At 45.7% G+C, this 22,388-nt stretch overlaps 1 protein-coding gene across 1 annotated transcript in view; it reads left to right on the top strand.

Moving 5' to 3' along the window:
* LOC310824004 (calcium-activated potassium channel subunit alpha-1a-like) overlaps positions 1-22,388 on the top strand; it is a gene marked incomplete at both ends in the record, with an annotated part of 253,970 nt that overhangs the window by 103,198 nt on the left and 128,384 nt on the right. The window contains one exon of the mRNA XM_083696912.1: positions 17,427-17,488. Coding sequence (XP_083553038.1) covers positions 17,427-17,488 — 62 coding nt within the window. The remainder of the gene's footprint in view (positions 1-17,426; positions 17,489-22,388) is intronic.

The following is a 22,388-nucleotide window of genomic DNA, read 5'->3' as shown; positions in this document are numbered from 1 at the left end:
ACCGGGGTGCGTCAGGGCGCTGCGCCACTGGCGAGCCCCGTCCTTTCTGACACATGGGGTGCCCATGGGCGCCGTCCTGTCCAGGAAGGTGGTCACTACGGACGCCAGCCTGACAGGTTGGGGCGGAATTCACGAGGGCCGGTCTGTGAGGGGCCGCTGGAGTGTGGATCTCCAGCGGTCTCACATAAATTTTCTGGAACTTTCAGCGGTGTTCCTCTCCCTGAAACGTTTCCTTCCGTCTCTCATGGGTCATCATGTCCTGGTGAGGACGGACAATACGACGACGGTGGCGTACATCAACCGCCAGGGCGGGTTGCGCTCCCGTCAGTTGCATATGCTGGCACGCAAACTGATCCTGTGGAGCTGCGGTCGTCTCCTCTCCCTGAGAGCGACGCACGTCCCGGGAGCCCTGAACATGGGCGCAGACCTGCTGTCCAGGGGCGCGCCAGTATACGGGGAGTGGGCTCTACACCCGGAGATTGTGGAACAGTTGTGGGCCCGTTACGGTCGGGCCACGGTGGATCTGTTCGCGTCGAGAGAAAACGCGCAGTGCGCGCTGTTTTACTCTCTGCGCAGCACGAACGCTCCCCTCGGCGTAGACGCACTAGCGCACGCCTGGCCGCACGAACTTCTTTACGCGTTCCCTCCACTGGCCTTGATACCCCCCACTCTGTCCAGAGTGAGAGAGCACGGCCATGCACTGGTTTTGATAGCTCCGCATTGGCCTGCGATGCATTGGCTGGCGGAGATATATCGGTTGCTGCGCGCTCAGCCCTGGCAGCTCCCGCTGCGCAGGGACCTGCTATCGCAGGGGGGAGGGACGGTTTTCCACCCGCACCCAGAACGCATGGCGCTGTGGGCTTGGCCCCTGAGTGGCTCAATCTGTCAGCTGTGGGACTCTCACAACGTGTGATTTCCACTATACAAAGTGCTCGAGCCTCCTCCACTAGGTCTCTGTATGACTGTAAGTGGAGAGTGTTTGAGGGTTGGTGCCACGGAAACGGCCACATTCCCTTTCAGTGTCCAGTAGGAGTGATATTGTCATTCTTGCAGGACCTGATTGACAAACGAAAAGCCTTCTCCGCGGTTAAAGTGTACTTGGCAGCTATCGCCGCCTGTCACGTGGGGTTTGGGAAGCAAACTGCGAGCCAGCACCCGCTGGTTTGCCGTTTCATGAAGGGAGCGCGCAGGCTTCTCCCCGTGTCCAGACCACTGGTACCACCATGGGATCTGGCTGTGGTTCTGGAGGGGCTTAAAGGCCCTCCTTTTGAGCCACTGGAGGGAGCAGACTTGAAATACGTGTCTCTCAAGACAGTGTTGTTACTGGCCCTGGCTTCAGCTAAACGGGTTAGTGACATCCATGCGCTTTCGGTGCATCCGTCATGCGCTCAGCTCTTCCCGGGGGATGTGAGGATGATTTTGAAGCCCAACCCGGCCTTTGTGCCTAAGGTGGTGGGCTCGTGTTCTCCTATTGACCTCGTGGCCTTCGCTGCCTCACCGGGAGAGCAGCGGCCACATGCGTTGTGTCCAGTCCGTGCGGTGCGCACTTACATGGGTAAGACGGAGGGTTTCAGGAGGAGCGATCAGCAGTTCATCTCCTGGGCTAATCCTCATAAGGGGAAACCTATCACAAAGCAGCGCCTATCCCACTGGGTGGTGGAGGCGATTGCTTTGGCCTATACGAGTCAGGGTTTGCAGCCACCTGTGGGCCTGCGAGCGCACTCGACTCGGGGCTTGGCCACATCCTGGGCCTTGTTCAGGGGAGTTTCTGTTCAGGACATCTGTGCTGCAGCGAGTTGGTCCTCGCCTCTCACTTTTGTCCGTTTCTATATGCTGGACGTCTCCGCTCCGTGCGTGGCACGCGCGGTTTTGCTGTCCTGATTAGAACAGAGTATTTTTCCCTGCGGGTTGGTGGACGCTTGATAAGCTTGTCTGGCAATACGGGAGCTACCATATCCCATAGTGATACATCGAACGAAATATTATGAAAGAGAACTTTGGGTTATTTACATAACCCCGGTTCTCTGAGTAATATGAGTGAGATGTCTCACCAGACAGCCCTTCTTGCTTGGGCGAGTGAGAAGAGGTGCTTATCTTGAATGACGTGGTGCCGTCCGCCTGCGCTATTTATGGTAGGTGGGACTACCTGAGGCGGACGCACACGTTTACCAGCCAATCAGGATTGGCGTAATGAGATTAATGCTTCTGAGGGCTGCAGCAGGCGTGCATCCCATAGTGAGACATCTCACTCATATTACTCAGAGAACCGGGGTTATGTAAATAACCCAAAGTTTTTTCTGGACTTCTTTGTTGATATTCTGTTTATTTGTTAAAATAAAAGTACCATAAAAATTATAGACCGCTCATTTCTTTGTAATCGGGCAAACTAACAAAATCAGCAGGGGATCAAATAATTATTTCCCCCATTGTAGGTCTAGTTGGCCTCCCATTCTGTTGAGTGCCATTGGAGCTATCCCTCTGGTTACACTCATCTGCTTAATTGTGCTCTGTATAAAAAAGGATCTCAAAACAGGCATTATACTACAAAATAACAGTCCTAACACTACAATCACAACCATTCCTCCCCATGATCCTAGGATGTTGTCAAACCAGTCTAATTTCCCAAAGTCTGTGCCCTCATTTCTTCTGTGCTCCTGTACGATCTCACCCATTTATTCGTCTTCTTCTCTGGTTTGCCTGAGTTCTTGCCTCGGAACCCTGGTGCCATGTGGCACCAGGTTAGGCTCCCTCGAACTTGTATTGCAGTGGGGGTGGCTCGCACTACCTCGTACGGTCCCTCTCTCCTTGGCTCGTTCCACTTCCTTCTGAAGACTTTGATGTACACCTGGTCTCCTGGAGTTCTCGGATTGGGCAGGGGTGTCTCCGGCTCCAGCTGCTTGTCTTTTTCCTGTGAACATATAACTTTGTGTATCTCAGTTAATCAATTCATATATTGTTTCAATTCCATCTGGAGTTGTTCAAGCGGTGGTCCTTTGTAAGGTCCTCTTATTGTTAGCACTGGCATGGGTCGACCCGTAAGCATTTCATGCAGTGTTAAATGCGTGTTTCTGTTAGTCTGCATGCGATAATTCATTAATGCAAGTGGCAAGGCATTTACACAATTAAGCTTTGCGCTGGCACATATCTTATTCAGCTTTGTTTTGAATGGTAGACACAACCCAATCTTTGCTTTATTCTTAACTGCTGTATGACTTGTTTCACAGTTTTCTGAATAAATGCTGCACCGTTATCTGAGCTAATCTCATTAGTTATTCCAAATCTGGGTATTACTTCTCCTGTTAGAAATTTAACCACTGTTCCTTGCTTCTACCCATCTGCTGAACCTATCTAAAACAACAAGCATGTATCTTTTCCCAATTACCTTTTTTATCATGTCTCCATAGTCCATTACCAAATTTGTAATTTAAATGTTTTTAATTAATTAATCTATAAGTTTAAATGCATTTTCTACCATTGCCTGTAAATAGGGTGCCCAATACCCTTGGATCTTTCTCACAACTTCCCCCCTTGCGCAATGGTCAAAACCATGCGCACCAGTGATCAAAATCCCCAGTAGCACCGTAGGCGCCACTATAGTACCCTCATATGATCTCCACAATCCTGTAGAGTCTACCTTCGCCCCCCTTCGGAGCCACATGGATTGCTCAAACGGCCCTGCAATCTGTTGCATGCGTATTATATCCTCTAGCTGCGTTATTGGTTCTATTTAATTGATTATCTGACTTTTCTTTCATCTGAACCTGTTGTTTAACCAATATGGCTACTTCCTGTGGTATATATTATTTTATGAATTCCTTATCCGCAGAATGTTTTACCAATGGGTTACTTGTTTCTTTCCAATTACTTTTTAATGCGGTTCTCATCATTGGTCCCAAGACTCTTGCCCTATACCCTTTATCTACCATTAATGACACATGATGAGCAGCATTAGGTATATTATACCATTTTTGTACGAATTCTGATTCATCTATTTGTATAGCTGCTCCCTGTTTTCCCCTATAATATATTGTGACATTAATGGGACAACCAGATTTTTGGTTTGCTCCTGCCAGATTTAAGTCAAATCGTGGTATTTTTGCACCTGGCAATTGGGCTTCAATAAATGTTCTCCATCTTAACCAATTTTGCTCTATTTCATAATTTATTTCCCCTAACCAGTAATCATTTGCGCTTGCAGTTATTGGTATTTCTTGTATCTTTATTGCCATATTATCTACATGTACACCTTCTGGGGAACACCATATTTTCATCCCCAGCATGCATAATGCATCCCTCCCCAAGAGATTCACCGGTGACTGGTCAGAGGTCAGTATGGGCAGGGTTGTATGGGTCTATTTGAACCTACAGCATTGGTTCTTGATCAGCTTCTGTGGTTAATACTGGAAGCTAGTAACCATAATTTAGTCCCCTATATGGATTGGCCGGTCCTTGTGGAGGCCTCTGCTGCTGCTGACCATAGCCCTGTTTACTATTCTCCCTCTGCTTCCATGGATTAGTTGTACAATTCGTTCGGTTATGTCCTGCTTGGTGACATCCCCAGCACACACCTGGTGGACTTAGTGGGTCTGTCCTTAGGACCCTTCCTTGGGGTCTCTTTCTGCCCTTCCCTGGCTTAAACTGCTGGGGCTGCCGGGTATACACCTGAACTACAGGTACGGTGGGTTGCTCTTGTCCCTGAGGTCTCAGCACTGGAAGTGGTTCTGGTGTGGCTCTGTATGGAACTGGTGTCCCGGTTTCGGCGCCCATTACGCCTTGTGCCTTCTTTTCGTTTCGTTCTGTGAGTTCCCCCAGCTGGAGCTGTGTTAACCTTCTCTGGTCCTCCTTTTCTTGCTCCTTTAGCCTTGACTCATCCTTGTGTGTTTTGGACGTGAGTCCCACCACAGCCTCTAACCTGCTTTTCACCGGAGGGGACATGGCATCTATCACTGCGGTTCTGAACAGAGTTGTCATCAGTGGGTCTCCCTCTGGGTCTACTTCAGTCTACAGTTTCCACTTCTTTGGTTGCTGGTGCAGGTATGTGGCAGGATTCTCAGTCTCTCCCAGTGGGTCTCCCTTCAGGGTCTTAATATCCAGCCTCTGTGGACATTCTTCTCTCAGGGTTGTCCACATGTCATTTCTGGTCTGGTCATATGACATCCCATCGGCTCTGGTATTGCCCTTTGCTCCTTCCAGTCCACAGCTTATGAGAACGTCTTCCATCTTTGCCACCCCCAGTACCTTGGCCAACAGGGCTATGAGGTCTCCCACCGCCAGCAGTTTCCCTGCAGTCTCTTCCTCAAAGCTCCTAATCCCTTTACCTGCTCCATCATGTATGTTAGGTAATCCGCTAACTATTCCCTGCAACTCCTGCATACCCCAGGGCACATAGTGTCCTTGATTTCCTTTTATCAGGATGGGGCAATGATATCTATCTGGGCGACCTATCTTTTCCCTATTCCTCAACTCTCGTTCAGTAGCCCTGGATCTTTCCTCATGTCTTCTCCTAATATGTTCTTTCCAGTTACTAATTATTTCATCTATTGTTTGTACTTGGTCTATCTCCCTCTGGCTTATCCCAGACCTCCTCTCCTCCTGTTCCTCGTCACCGGACCTCGGGTCATCTCTTGGGTCATCTCCGGGTCCCCAGGTGGTTGCTCCCTCATCTCTGGGTGTGCTGTATAGCTGTTTCTCTGTTCGGCGTGCGCTTGGTTTAGTCCTCTTCTCTTGCCTTGACTCTGACCTCCACACACCTTCTTCTAATCCTGCATAACAATCAAGCTCTATGGGGCTTCTAGATCCCCTTCTCACTTCACTTCCCTTCTCTTCTTTTAACATTGCTTCTCCTTCTGTTTTGAACGATTTCAACATATCTATTTCTCTTTCTTGAATTTACTCGAGGTTTGGGGTTTCTTATCAGTGTTCCCATTTCCTTACCCACTGCAACATCAAATGTCCCTTCCTTTGGCCACTTAGTATAATTCTTACTGGTTAGTTTTTCCCATTTTTCTGACACTTTTTTTATTTGGTTATTTAAAAGAGGGTTTTTATTCTCTAATATTTCTACTGGAGTTACCAGGGTAATCCCTTTCTCCATTTTTCCTTTTGCAGTAATTATTTTTTAGGGTTATTGTAAAATGTCTTAATTTTCACTCTTTTCTGTAATTTGTCAAAAGAGAACAATATTGTATTATTGGTTATCTAGGATATCACTGTAAAATTAAAGAAATATGTTAGGCAACCACTTTGGAATCAACTTGAGATATCCTAATCACAATTGGTGTCTTACACCCTGGGAATCAAATATAGGTATCACCAACAACTTGTGTACTTGCATGTATGTATATGTGCTTGAGAATGTAGTTGTATGTATGACAATGTATGAATGAGTGTGTGTCTATATTGGTATAATTATGTGTATGTGTGTGAGTGTGTTGTGTATGTATGAGTGTAGTATGTGATGTGTGTGTGTGAGTAGGGATGAGGGGGAGGGGTATGTGTGTGTAGAGTGGGTGTGAATGTGAGGTGTGTGCGTGTGACCCTAGAATGTGAATTAAATCAGTGTGAGCTTAGACATGAATCTCTTCAACCAAGAATCACTTTCACTCAGCATATACTTATAATAAAATATTCTTATTTTATCTTATTTATTTATTTCATTATTTATTCATTCATTCATTCATTCATTCATCCTAAACCTAACTGCTGTGGAGTCTATTGTTATAATAGCACTCAACCCACTCAGTTGGTTCCCTCCCCCTTTTACAACAATACCGCCCAACTCGAATGACGTTTCAAGATGGCGGTCTTCCCGTTTTTCTTTAAACGTCTCCAATTATTACACTCCGACTCCCCAAAAGGGTTGTCTCTATTCTTACTTTTGATAATTTGGCTTTTACAAGAAGTATCTTACGTTTCCTTTAAGAGGCACCGATGGCTTTCTTCCAATTCCGTATACACAGATATACTATATATCACACTGTATTCTCATTATTCTGTACTCTGGGAGGCCTAAAAAGTTCACACATTGACCCGTTCTCTAAAAATGTATACTCTTTATTCTTCTATACCTAATTTCTATAATATATCTAAGTGATTAGACTTTTGTCTTCTCTTATGTTATATACTAACTGTAGTCCTCAATTCCCGACCAACAGTGTTTATACAGAATATCTCTCTCTCAACACAAGCCAGCACAACGAAATATCACTCTCTCCACACAACACAGCTCTTTTCACAAACGCTCACAACATAGCACTTTTTACAAACATTTTCACAACACGACATAGCAATTTTTACAAATATTATCACAACACAACACAGCGGTTTTCTTATTATAACACAGCACTAACAAGTACTTCTGTTATCTACGGTCGCTTAAGTCACAATACTAATATAAACAGCAATATTTCACTAAAACTACTGGCGGCAGTTTTCTTTCATAACACAGCGCTAACAAGTACTTTTGTTATCTTCGTCCACCTATTTAACACTTCTATCCAGCACTATTTCACTAAAACTACACATCAACGATATTTCAGCGTTATCCATGCAATAATCTGCCCGTTCAGACCTGTAATATTTATTTAATATGACAGCGGCATCCACAGATTAGTATACACCTATACAGACCTCAAATATCGCTCTAACTCTTTAGCTTACTGTCCAGCCCCAAATCAATCAATTTCAATTTCAGCGGTATTCCATAAAATTTACATTTTACCCGAGCAGGCCTAAAATATTGATCTGATTTGGCGTTTATCCTAAGCTCTTCCGTCCGTACAGCCCTGTAATATTTATTTAATATCACAGCGTTTATCCACGGGATTTACCTTATTTTTAACAATTACAGCATGCACATTTTCTGAAATTCTCACCAGCTCTAGTTCAAATCCTAAATTTGGTTTCTTTATTGGTAAAAGTCATGCACGTGTCTTACCGTAGAGGCCGGAAATCCAGAACGATTTATACAAATTTTCTATACTAAAAGCAGGAATTCTGCTTACCTTTTTTGAGCTCATTAATTTATATAAATCGTCCGGCCCCTCCTCCACGATAGTTCACGATGCGAGCCCTATTTATCCAATCCTGTTCGTGACGCCAATTATGTAGTAGAATTTAAGTCATAGTATTTTGAAATAAAATACCGTTAACCAGAGCTGTTGATTCATCCAGAGACTTTATTCACAGAGAAAGAAGCCGTTTCAGATTTGCAAAGTTGAACCCTTTCCACTTCCGTTACCTGTCCTTTTATAAACATCACACAGGTCAACGCCCTTCATTCAACAAACTTATGATTCCTGTCTACATACACCAATGACATTCAAGAACTACATTTCGTCATCCCGGGAGATACTCCTATCTGGCTTGGCGCCAGTAAGTCTATTGAAAGATCAATTGACCCGGGCTGTTTTCAAAAGCCTTTTGTCTTGGCTGTTTACAACTGTGTTTATTACTCATCTATCCTGTTTCTGCAGCCCTGAACCATTTTACTTCAAAGCATTCATACCGTCTAGTCAACCCCCACTATCTCAGATCTCACCCCTTCTGAGATGTTCCAGGACCATCTGGTGTCCTTGTGACCTTTTCCCCTAGGTGTGGGATTACAACCCTTATATTGTCTTTAAATTTACCATAACAACACCCACATCTATCTGCTCCAAGCCTGACACCTCACCTGCACTGAACACACTCAACCACTGCCTTAAAAGTATAAAAACTTGGATGCACAGCAGATTTTTAAAACTCAGCTGTGATAAAACAGAGGTTGTCGTCATTGGTTCAAAATCACACATCAACAACGCCAATAACTTCTGCCTCACCATTGAGGATATGATGGTCACTGCCTCCCCACACGCCCAAAACCTGGGAGTCCTCCTTGACACAACCCTGTCATTTGAGACTCACATCAATAAAACAATAAAATCACCTCAGGAACATTGCCCGGATCCGGCCATTTCTCTGCTTTTCTGATGCTGAACGACTCATACATGCATTCATCTCTTCACGTTTGGACTATTGCAATGCCCTGCTCCTCGGCATCCCCTTCCATCTGCTCAACAAACTGCAACACGTACAAAACTCTGCTGCCCATCTTCTCACATCCACCCCCACTCGCCATCACATCGCCTCTGTACTCCAGGACCTCCACTGGCTTCTTGTCCATCAAAGGATTGACTTCAGAGTTCTGCTCCTCACTTATAAGGCCCTACATGGCTCTGCCCCAGCCTATCTGTCTGACTCTGGCCTCCTCACTGTCCCCAGAACCAGACTCCGCACTATGGGTGACAGGGCTTTCTCATCTGCTGCTCCTTGCCTGTGAAATGCTCTCCCCCACACTGTCAGAGCTGCTGACAGTATTGACTCTTTTAAGACCTTGCTAAAAACTCACCTGTTCAGGCAGGCTTTCAATGTATAGGGCCCTATGTTATGTATGTTCTGTGACTGTCCTCCTATATTTATTATTATTTATTTTCATATTCTTGACATGTTAAGCGCTTTAAGTCCATGAGAAAGCGCTATACACGTGATGTATTATTAAGTGGTCTTCACAGTTATACCTGGTTCTACGTCAGATTTAGCGTTGCACTGATTGGTCTTTTTTTATTGGAGGAATCTAAATCATATCATATTAGAACACCGTAACAGGTTTTGGGTTTCAAATCAACAGTGAGCTATTTACATACATTTCTTGCAGGTTATGAACATTTACATTTTACGTATGAAGTCACGTGCTTGACCAAATAATGAGCTACTTCTTCACCCCGTCTTATCTTGCCCTGTGCCAGGCTCTACGGACCACAAACTCTCCGGGTCCCACGAGATAACATTAGGGAATAAAACTTCTCTAATTAATGCTGGACACCTGCATACGACTTCACCCTCACATACAAAGAGACTGTGTTCTGTTATCAAAAGTTAACTACATTGTTGAAGCAAAATATGTCAAACAGAGCAATAATACACCAAAGTCAGACTCACTAAAGCCCCGCTTCAATATTCTAGGCCTTTATTTACTTCCAATGGCTGTGGGGGCACCAAACTCTTAAGTTGACCTAAGACCACTTTTCCCCGACCCTTCAGGTATAACCCTGTTATATCAGATGTGGCACAACAGAGGGCACTTCAACTACATTGCATCTGGCAGTGTACTAGAATTTAACCATTTTGGCGTGATATCTGTGAAACTTGAACTGACATTTTAGGAACTTAATTCCCATGGGATCCTGGACTCTTTAATGGAATTTCACAGATGTGAATCTCTGTTGAAAAAAATACGTGGAAGTCAGATTCCCCCCTCTCAATATCTGAAATTAGCAAAAATCACATATGTTTTAAGAAACAGATACAATGGGTTCTCTGCGGTCTGGCAGCCTTTTTATTGAGGAAGGACATGAGGAATTTGCCTTTACCACTTGTCAAAATTATGTAGCGCTTGGTTCACACCGGGATTGTGGGGTTCCTCTACCCCAGTGTGGACAAAGGTTATACATGAAATCTGTGAGATGTTTAGTAAATGGCGCCGCCGATGCCGGTCGCCGTTGTGAGAGCTCCGCGGAGGCTGTGCGTTTTTTTAGCTTTTATGTGTTTTCTTACAGACCAAATAGATCCACGGACGATGCAGTCTCCCAGGTCCTCCACACCACTCTCTCTCACCTTGACAGTCAGATGGGGGGCTATTTGAGAATGCTGTTCATAGATTACAGCTCAGCGTTCAATACCATAGTCCCCACCAGACTGGCTGAAAAGATGATTGGATTAGGACTAAACATTCCCCTGTGTGCCTGGATCCTGGACTTCGTGACGGCCAGGCCACAGGTGGTCAGGGTGGGTAGACACACCTCCAGCATACTCATCCTGAGCACAGGGTCCCCCCAGGGCTGCGTCCTTAGTCCCCTCCTCTACTCCCTGTACACCCACGATTGTGTGGCTAAGTCCAGCGACAACTCCATCATCAAGTTTGCGGACGACACAGTTGTGGTGGGGCTGATCTCAGATAACAATGAGGAAGCCTACCTGGACGAGGTGGCGGGCCTGTCACTCTGGTGTCAGGAGAATAGCTTCATCCTGAATGTCTCCAAGACAAAGGAGCTGATTGTGGACTTCAGGAGAGCACAACATCCAAGGACCTACACGCCGCTGGACATCGGTGGGACTGCTGTGGACAGGGTGAGCAGTTTTAAATACCTGGGAGTCCACATCACAGAAGACCTGACCTGGACTACCCACATCAGTACACTGGTGGGAAAGGCAAGGCAACGCCTGTTCCATCTCAGGCAGCTGAGGAAATTTAAAGTCTCCTGGAGGATCCTTCAGTCCTTCTACTCTGGAGCTGTGGAGAGCATCCTGGCTGGCAACATCACCGTCTGGTACGGTAACAGCACGGCCCAGGACAGCAAAGGGTGGTACGCCTGGCAGAAAAGACCATGGGAGCTCCAACCCCCCCTCTCCATGTCCTGTACACCAGGAGGTGTAGGACCAGAGCCTACAGGATAATGAAGGACCCTCACCACCCGAAAAACTGTTCCAGCTGCTGCGGTCAGGCAAACGCCTTTGCTGTCATGCAGCATGAACAGAGAGACTAAGACTGAGTTTCTTCCCCCATGCCATCAGAATCATCAACGATGACCCCACCAGTGCCACCCTCAAGTCACTCACACACCCACTGACATCATAACACATATGCACACACATAATTATCCATTGCAGACTCATCCTCCACTGTAATTATCTGTACTGGCAACCTGTCATTGCCATTGTATATTGCCATTCCATTGCGTACATTGCTTCACCGCTGTTTATACTGCTTATACTGTTCATACTGTTTATATATTTTATTACTTTATTATTTTATTTTATTCTATCCGTCTATCTGTTGCACTACTCTGTGGCACTGTCACTTTTGCATTTCACTGTATACTTGTATGTACGTGACAAATAAAGGGTTTATTATAAAGGATTATTTACTTTCTGTTTTTCTTGTCAGTTTCTGTTGTATTGTTATCCTTTTTGTACAGAGGCTTTGTACACATTACAGGGGCCCATCTGAACCATACTGTGCTGGCGCACTGTTTCAATGACTGTGGTGGATGCGTAAACCAGGCCAGCCCAGGATATGGTTAGAAATAAGGAAATGTTGGTAGCTTTTGATTATATTAGCCCTGAGACATTCAGCAAACTGATTACGTCCTCTAAGCCATCCAGTTGTTTACTTGACCCTATTCCTACTAGGCTAGTTAAATAACTTTTACCGGTCCTACGGGCTCCGATGCTAGATATTGTTAATCGTTCTCTCTCCTCTGGCGGTGTGCCTAGTTCTCTTAACCCTCGTATTGTCTTCACTTTTTGGACCCTTTGGAAGTCTTCGGGTCAAATTGACCCGGGACATTATTGGGGCTTTAAAAGCAATACAAAAATACAAATTTCCATTCAAAACTCTTTAACATATATTGTCTTTATCTCAATTCCAAACAATATAGATAACATGTATGATTAATATTTGCAATTAATCTCTGCTAGATCATATTTAACAGTGGAAGTGTAATTCGTTTTTTGTGATAAAGTTATAATTTATGTAAAAAATCTGCTATAATAAGGACTTGGGTGGAATGCTTATCTCTGAAAAGTTGAAATGAAACAATGTTTTCATTGATGTTTATTATTTTTGAGGAGATATTCTCATTTGATTTTCATCTTTATCTTATTATAATCAAAGCTGTGAAAAGCAAATACAGGTGATGAACGACAATAGAAACACGAGAACCAAACTTAGATCGATTTAGTCACTGGATATGAAATACATCTCTCAAATGTCTCAAAAATAATTTGAGATGATTTACAATAAATAGAAACACAAAACATGAACGAAATGTACACTGCTTTATTCACTGTCAATGAAATACAGTACACTGAAAAATACATCTTTCAAACAATTCTGAAATAATATTGGATACATACAATTTGAGAGTATGTGTACTACAGATGGACTTTTAGCAGTTTCTGCATGTGGTTTGTGTCTTTGAGTCCTTTGAGGGTTCACACACCTCGCTGTGCTTCCTCTTGTTGCCACCAGCTGCAATCTAGAATAATGAAAATACTTTATTAGTTCAGGATTTTTTTCCCACCACATCTTCTAATAGTCAATTTCAATTTGACCCACATACATAGAGATACTCAGAAACATACACACACACACACACACAGAGATACATGCACACATAAACAACAACAACAACAGGACACTTACTTCAGGCACTGGAGGTTGTGGTTGTGTGGGTCGTGCAGGTGGGACAGCAGGAGCCTCCTCCACCCTCCTCACTATGGCTAGAGAAGCTGGGTTCCTGGGCACATGTTGTCTCCTCTGTATGTGCGGTGTCACCAGTGCTCATAAGCATCACATTTTTGCCCTTTTTGGGTATGTAGGATACCAGGGCCATGTTGGCCGTAAACACAAAGTGGGAGGAATGGACTGGCCTGTTCTTTACAGTTAGAAGTTGAGGTGGGAGCTCTGTCATATTTTTTCTGACTGTTCCACCCATTGTCAGCTTTCTTTTGAGAAGTTCCTGTCCCGGGCTGTACGATGTGAAAAAATTATCCCAAGTGATGTTGTGGCCACTGAGGCCCTGTGACATATCCAGTACCACCTGTGTCCCCTGGTGTCTCTCAGGGTCTCCTCCCTCTGGCTTCCCAGAATGTTTTGTAACAACATTGTGCAGATTCTGTGTGTGTGTGTGTGTTTGTATGTGTGTGAGTGAGTGTGTGTGTGCATGTTTCTGTGAGTCTGTGTGTCTCTGTGTATATGCGGGTCAAATTGACCCGAAGACCTTGTGAAGGACATAAATGTGTAGGGGGGGTGTAGTATGTGCACTCAATGATTTTTTTTTCTTTGACATGTTCTTCACAGTAAATAAGCCAAGGCCATTGAGTTTCAGGTTGAAAAATTGTTTCCTTGTATATTTTTTCTTCAAGTAAAAATTTAAAACGGGTCAATTTGACCCGAAGACCACACAAGGGTTAAGGTAGCAGTCATTAAGCCTCTATTGAAGAAGCCAAACCTGCATCCAGAAACTCTTAAAAACTATAGGCCTATATCTAACTTGCCGTTTCTCTTGAAAATACTTAAAAGCAGTAGTCCAGCAGCTCACTACGTTTCTGAAACAGAATAACATACATGAGACCCTGCAGTCAGGTTTTAGGCCCCAACATAGCACAGAGACAGCTTTAGTCAAAGTAGTTAATAACCTATTGCTGGCTTCAGACCAGAGCTATGTGTCTGTCTTTGTACTTCTTGATTTAAGCGCAGCTTTTGATACTTTTGATGAAAATGTCCTTTTAGAACGATTAGAGAATATTGTTGGTTTAGCGTTAGAGTGGTTAAGATCCAACCTAACCAATACCAGTTTGTTCTACTAGATGAGAAAACCTCAGCTCCCTCTAAGGTCCAGTTTGGTGTCCCGCAAGGCTCAGTACTAGGCCCTTTGCTGTTTTCTCTGTATATGTTACCCCTAGGCAATATTATTTGTAAGCGTAGTGTACATTTTCACTGTTATGCAGATGACACTCAACTCTAAATTTCGATTACACGAGGAGAAGTACCACGGTTGGACACTTTGGAAGCTTGCTTTATACATATGCATAAAAAGTGGATGGCGGGCAACTTCCTACTCCTCAACTCGGACAATACAGTGGGGGAAATAATTATTTGATCCCCTGCTGATTTTGTTAGTTTGCCTGATTACAAAGAAATGAGCGGTCTATAATTTTTATAGTACTTTTATTTTAACAAATAGAGACAGAATATCAACAAAGAAGTCCAGAAAAAACACATTATATAAGCAGGTCCCCCTGCTCAAGAAGGCACATGTACAGGCCCATCTGAAGTTTGCCAATGAACACTTAAATGATTCAGAGAAGGCTTGGGAAAAGGTGATGTGGTCAGATGAGACCAAAATTGAACTCTTTGGCATAAATTCGACTCGTCGTGTTTGGAGGGAGAGAAATGCTGAATGCTACAATCCCAAGAACACCATCCCCACCGTCAAACATGGAGGTGGAAACATTATGCTTTGGGGTTGTTTCTCTGCTAAGGGTACAGGACGACTTCACTGCATTGAGGGGCCAATGGACGGGGCCATGTACCGTAAGATCTTGGACGAGAACCTCCTTCCCTCAGCCAGAGCACTGAGGATGAGTCGTGGATGGGTCTTCCTGCATGACAATGACCCAAAACATACGGCCAAGGCAACACAGGAGTGGCTCAAGAAGAAGCACACTAAGGTCATGGAGTGGCCTAGCTAGTCTCCAGACCTTAATCCTATCGAAAATTTGTGGAGGAAGCTGAAGCTTCGAGTTGCCAAGCAAAAGCCTTGAAACCTTGAGGATTTGGAGAGGATCTGTAAAGAGGAGTGGACCAAAATCCCTCCTGAGATGTGTGCAAACCTGGTGACCAACTACAAGAAACGTCTGACTTCTGTGCTTGCCAACAAGGGTTTCTCCACCAAGTACTAAGTCATGTTTTGCTTGGGGATCAAATACTTATTTCGTTCGATCAAATGCAAATTAATTTATAACTTTATATAATATGTTTTTCTGGACTTTTTTTGTTGATATTCTGTGTCCATTTGTTAAAATAAAAGTACCATAAAAATTATAGACCGCTCATTTCTTTGTAATCGGGCAAACTAACAAAATCAGCAGGGGATCAAATAATTATTTCCCCCACTGTATATGCCATTTAGCTGATGCTTTTATCCAAAGCGACTTACATTGCAGTGAGTGCATACATTTTTCAGTATATATGGTCCCAGCAGGACAAGATTGAGATGCTCATCCTTGGCCCGAAGAAACAGAGAAACCTACTATCGGATCTGACACTCAGTCTCGACGGCTGCACGATCACTCCTAAGCAGGCAGTAAAAAACCTTGCCGTTACTATTGACCCTGATCTTTCATTTGATAGACGTCAAAATCATCTCGAAAATCTCCGCAACATATCTAAGATTAGCCATTTCTTATCATTTAGTGATGCAGAAAATTCTATTCAGTGTGGCCAGTGTGCGGGCTTGGGTTGGCTGGGGCCTCTGCTGTAGGCCCTCCCAGTGCAGGCGTATGGCCCAGTACCGTGTGGGCTGGGATGGTCGCAGTCCTTGCTCTGGGCATCTCGGGTTCATGCTGCTGCCCCCTCTACCCCCTGATGTCCCTCTGGCGGGAGGTTTCTTCCTCTGAGGGAGTTTTTCCCTCGTCACTGTGCCCTATATTTTTCTTCCCTGAGGAGAGTTTTTTTCCTTGGCTTACTCCTGGGGGTCTGTGATTTGGTGTTAGATCATATTGATTGTATTGTATTTATTGTTTATATTGTTTAGTATTATTTAGTTGTGAAGCACTTTGTGACATTTGTCTATGTAAAAACTGCTATACAAATAAACTTGACTGAGCTCCAATTTTCTTTAGAATTAGAAGATGGTTGCGTGGCTTGAAATCCAATGGTAGCCGTTGTCCATCTGGAAACTAGCAATGTGCAGTAGCCTCTGCAGGCAGGTTGTCAGTTTCATATTTTCATAATATACATATGTGAAAGTAGCTGGACAATGAAGTGCGAGTAAGTGGGTAGATATTTTAAACTGTGTCACAAATGTTTTTATTATCGGGAATTATTCACGAGGGCAGAGTATCTCTTCAGACTTTTTTGTTTTTAACATACTGTATAGACAGGCTAACATGTTTCATCCTGTAGGGCAAAGAGAACGTAAGACCCTAGACATTACACACGTTAAGCTAAAACCGTTCAGGACAAGGTGCTTCCTATTGTTTTCCAGCATTGAAAAAAACGTCCCAGTGCTTATTTTTCCACAGACTGCGGATGGAAATGGATGCTGAGTGAACCCTCTGGCTCCTATCTCTGTGGCTCAGCTCAGCTCGGTATGGCTCTGTCAGTGTAATTAGGCTATAACACTCTATCTATGGCCCCAAACAATGCACTTCCTCTTTGTATGTTATTTCCCTCTTGTGTATGTAGGCCCCCGCTCGACTTTACTTACATACACTGTATCCTGTGCATTCATTGGGCTGTATTGACTAAGATGAAGGTGGGCATTAATTATTTAACCCCCGGCTTTTTAAAAAAATGTCCACTGGTCACTGCTTGTTTACAGATAACAATAGTGTTGTCTACCATGTCATTCAGCCCACCTCTGATTACCATATGTTACAGAGTGTAGATTTGGTGTGTGCGAGCGTGCGTGCTTATGTGCCCTGCACAGGGAAATTGAAGATAGCACTTTGATGAGTTGGTGTTCACTGTTTGTATTATATCAAACAAGCAATTACCTAACCGATGATGATGTGTGGAGTTTCTGTTTGCAGGTATTATTACTCTATGTTTGCATTATAAAACTCATCTTTATTTCCCTTCCTCTCTTTTCTCTCTCCAGGTTGTGCTAGTCTTCGCGCTCAGCATTGGAGCACTTGGAATATACTTTATTGACTCTTCTGAGTAAGTATGACCCATCTTACTGTTTGTCCTTCTTTGTGTTTTTGAATAAGTAAACTCCACAACATGACTCTGAGTTGCTCTGTCTAGATTAGAATACAGCTTTCAGCATATTTTTTTCTAGCAAAAGAGAAATCAGCGCTGTAGCTAATTAACAGTAAATGCCAATTTACCTTACCTGTAAAAATCAGACCGTATTTACAGTTTGTGACGTACAGACCCCTTCAGGCCCCTTCAATGTTTTTTTCAATGTATATCGCTCTATAGTTCATACATTGGTTATATCCCATACTATATGTGATCATGCCTTTACTTGTGTTATCTGAATGGTGTAATGCCCCTCTCCTCTACACATCTGCATCTATGGTTGTCAATGGAGGCAAGTTAGTTTCCATGGTTACCGAGACAGGCAGTATATCAGTGGATCTGCCATGGTCTTCGAATATGGACCGCTCAGTCTGCCAACCTGTATCATAGGGCACACACACGCATGCACACATATGCCATTCCCAGGCTCCGACCAATATTCAGAATGGATATAAAAGAGAAGCAAAGGGAACAGATCCTTTTAAAAAAAAATATATACATATAACATGTATAATTAAAGATTACATTTTAATAATAGTAGATTTAACTTTCCCATAGGAAAGGAGAAACATGTCACTGCATGTTAAAAATTAGCTACCCCTTTCCTAAGATCATATAAAAACAAAAATATTAATTCCAAAATTACATGAAGTATTATCCTTGCATTAAGATGGACTCAATTCAACGTATTGAGTGATTTGTTGATGACATTTTTGCATTTTTGCTCATTTTAAGAGTGTCATAGCAAAGGGTCTGAATACTTATGTACATGAGGTATTTCTGTATTTCAATTTGAATAAATTTACAGAAATTTCTAAAAACCTGTTTTCACTTTGGGGTATTGTGGGGTATTGTGTGTAGATTGATGGCAAATAATTTATAATTTAATCCATTTTAAATTGAGTTTATAACACAACAAAATGTGGAAAAAGTGAAGGGGTCTGAATACTTTCCGAAGGCACTGTATATTCTACCCTCAATGGTAAATGATAGATAGAGAGAGAGGTAGAGAGGGAGAGAGAGAAATTAAACAAAGACAGACCACATGATCTGTTTACTGTACTCACGAAACAACACCCTCTGACCAAGACACAAAGAAAGTATTGAGCTCAAGTTCAAGGGGGGTTAGGGTTAGAAACTGTTCCGGAGCCTTTTGCCAGAAGGTAACAGAGAGAACAGGGCATGGTTGGGGTAGCTGGGGTCCCTGATGATCTTCCCAGCGTTCCTCTCGCACCTCTCAGAGTAACGGTGGTAGTTAGTAATGGCTGGTAGTTCGCGGCCCATGATGGACTGGGCCGTTTTCACCACTCTGTGGTGCATCTGTAGAAGTTTGTAAGGATCTGGGGGTCCATAACAAATTTCCTCAGCTGCCTGAGGAAAAACAGGCGCTGGCACGCCGTCTTGATCACAGACTGGGTGTGGTGTGACCATGTTAAGTCCTCGGTGATGTGGACCCCAAGGAACTTGAAGCTGCTGTGACTCTCTCCACTGCAACCCTGCCGATGTGGATGGGGGCGTGGTCCCCCCCCCCCTTCTTCCTCCACGATTAGTTCCTTAGTTTTACTGATGTTCAGAGAGAGGTTGTTATCTTGGCACCAGTCCGCCAGGACTCTTACCTCATCCCTGTAGGCTGATTCGTTGTTTTTAGTGATCAAGCCAACCACAGTGGTGTCATCAGCAAACTTGATAATGGAGTTGGAGCTGTGCGTGGCCACACAGTCGTGGGTGAACAGGGAGTACAGTAGGGCGCTGAGCACACAGTCCTGGGGGACCCCCCTGTTGAGAGTCAGAGTGGATAAGGTGACGCTGCCTACCTTCACCACCTGGGGTCTACCCGTCAGAAAGTCCAGGATCCAATTACATAGGGAAGTGTTGAGACCCAGGTCCGTGAGCTTATCAGTGGATGAGAGCCAGGACCCTCACCTGGACCCTCAACACCTCTACCCTGATCAAGAAGGCTCACCAGCGTCTCTTCTTCCTGAGGAGACTAAAGAAGGTCCATCTGTCTCCTCAGATCCTGGTGAACTTCTACCGCTGCACCATCGAGAGCATCCTCACCAACTGTGTCACAGTATGGTTTGGCAACTGCTCTGCCTCTGACCGGAAAGCACTGCAGAGGATGGTGAAAACTGCCCAACGCATCACCGGTTCCTCACTCCCCTCCATTGAGGCTGTCCAGGGCAAACGATGCTTGCGTAAGGCACGCAGCATCGTCAAGGACATTTCTCACCCCAATCATAGACTGTTCACCCCACTTCCCTCCGGGAGGCACTACAGGTCTCTCCGCACCCGAACCAGCAGGTTCAGAGGTAGCTTCTTCCCTGCGGCTGTCACCCTACTGAACTCCAACTCTGCACCTAGGTGACAACCTACCAACCCCTGCACCCCCCCCGGACAATTGCACTACTCTTACAGTATTCCTATAAACTGTACATACTGTATCCTCACTTGTACACTGTAGCAATGTCCGTTGTACACAGAGGCAGACGCAGTATTTTAGAGAGGGATTTCGTCCCGTTTATTAAACACATTCGTTCTTGGCTTTTCAGCCTGTCTCGCACTCCTCGCGACTTTCCAGTCGTCTCTCGGCAATAACTCCTCTCGCTCCTAGCCCACCTACTGAAATGACAAAGGCACACACGTTAAAAGCACTAGCCAACGAGACTTCATTTGCAACAGGTGTGCAACGAAGCCTCGCCGACACAACCCTGGCCACGGTCCTGTAGCTCCCTCTACAGGCCGAACGCTGCATGTCCCCCCACATACCCCCACCGCCCGACACAGGCCGGGGACCCGACGACCTACTCCCCCCTCCCTGCACGGGAGAGGAAGTCTGCCACGACCATCTGCGCCCCCGGTCTGTGCACGACCGAAAAGTTGAAGGGCTGCAACGCGAGGTACCACCGGGTGATCCTCGCGTTCACATCCTTCATGCGGTGGAGCCACTGGAGGGGAGCATGGTCGGAGTAGAGGGTGAAAGCGCGACCCAGCAGGTAGTAGCAGAGGGCGCCGACCGCCCACTTGATGGCCAGGCACTCCTTCTCCACCGTGCTGTACCGGCCCTCCCTCTCCGAAAGCTTGCGGCTCAGGTACAGCACCGGCCGGTCAGCCCCCTCCACGAGCTGGGTCAGCACTGCTCCCAGCCCTCTATCCGACGCGTCCGTCTGTAGGGAGAAAGGGAGGTTAAAATCAGGCGCATACAGGACCGTTTCTCCACAAAGAGCTCCCATAAGGGCCTCGAACGACCCCTGGCACTGGCCCGACCATTGGACCGGATCCGGGGCACCCTTCCGGGTGAGGTCCGTCAAGGGACTGGCCAGCTCTGAAAACCCCGGCACAAACTGCCGGTAATAGCCAGCCAGCCCCAGGAAGGCCCTCACGTCCTTCTTCGTCTTAGGCCGAGGAGAGGCGGCGATGGCCGCAGTCTTTTCAATCTGCGGCCGCACCTCCCCCCGACCCAAGTGGTACCCCAGATACCGGATCTCCCTCCGCCCGATCACGCACTTTTTCGGGTTGGCCGCCTGCCTCAGGGACCGCAGAACAGCAGCCACACTCTGCACATGCTGCGCCCAGGTGTCACTGTGAATGACAATGTCATCTAGGTAGGCCGCAGCATAGGCAGAGTGCGGCCGCAGAATACGGTCCATGAGGCGCTGAAAAGTGGCTGGGGCTCCGAACAACCCGAAAGGGAGCACTGTGAACTGGAACAGCCCGAGCGGAGTGGAGAATGCCGTTTTCTCCCGGGACACCGGCGAGAGTGGAATCTGCCAGTATCCCTTCGTGCAATCCAATGTCGTGAAGTACTTGGCCGTACCAAGCCGGTCCAAGAGCTCGTCAACCCGGGGCATCGGATAAGCATCGAACTTGGAGACCGCATTAACCCGTCTATAATCCACACAGAACCGTATAGCCCCATCTGGCTTGTTGACAAGCACGATGGGGCTACACCAATCACTGCGGGACTCCTCGACCACACCCAGCTCCAGCATGGCTTCCAACTCCCTGCACACAATGTCTCGTTTGTGCACCGGCAACCTATAGGGACGCGTGCGCACCGTTAAACCCGGCTGCGTTTCTATATGGTGGTCGATGAGCGTAGTCCGACCGGGCAGGGGAGAGAACACGTCGGCGAACTTAGCCTGCAAATCTGCAACGTCCGTGGCCTGGCTAGCAGAGAGATGGTTATCAATACCGACCGGAGTGCTAACTTTCGATTTTGGGACTTCCGGACCGAACTCCTCTCTCTCTGGAATTACTGTAGCCAGAGCAACAGTGACCACGTCGTTCCATTTTTTTAGGAGATTGACGTGATACACCTGCAAGCTATCCCCCCGGTCCGAGCGTACTACCTCATAATCCACGGCCCTTGCCACTTCGCAAGTAATTTCGTGCTGGAGGTGGGTAACAGTACGAGCACCTTGTCTCCCGGTGTCAATTCTCGTAGGGTAGTTCCCCTGTCGTATAGGCGTTTCTGACGCTCCTGGGCTTGCAGCAAATGCTCGCGTGAGATAACCCCTAGAGCGTGGAGCTTTGTGCGCAAGTCCAGGACGTATTGGATCTCACTTTTACCCTTCCTCCCAATTTTCTTTAAGAAGGTCTAGGACACCCCGGGGCTTACGCCCGTAGAGTAATTTAAACGGGGAAAACCCGGTGGAAGCTTGGGGGACTTCCCGTACCGCAAACAACAGGGGATCTAGCCATTTATGCCAATTCCGACTATCCTCGTGTACAAACTTCCGGATCATTGACTTCAAGGTCCGATTGAACCGCTCACAAAGGCCATCAGTGGCCGGGTGGTAAACACTGGTTCGAATCG

The sequence above is a fragment of the Argentina silus genome, assembly GCF_951799395.1.
Source record: "Argentina silus genome assembly, chromosome: Y".
NCBI lineage: Eukaryota > Metazoa > Chordata > Actinopteri > Argentiniformes > Argentinidae > Argentina > Argentina silus.
This window is presented reverse-complemented; position numbering and strand designations above follow the sequence as displayed.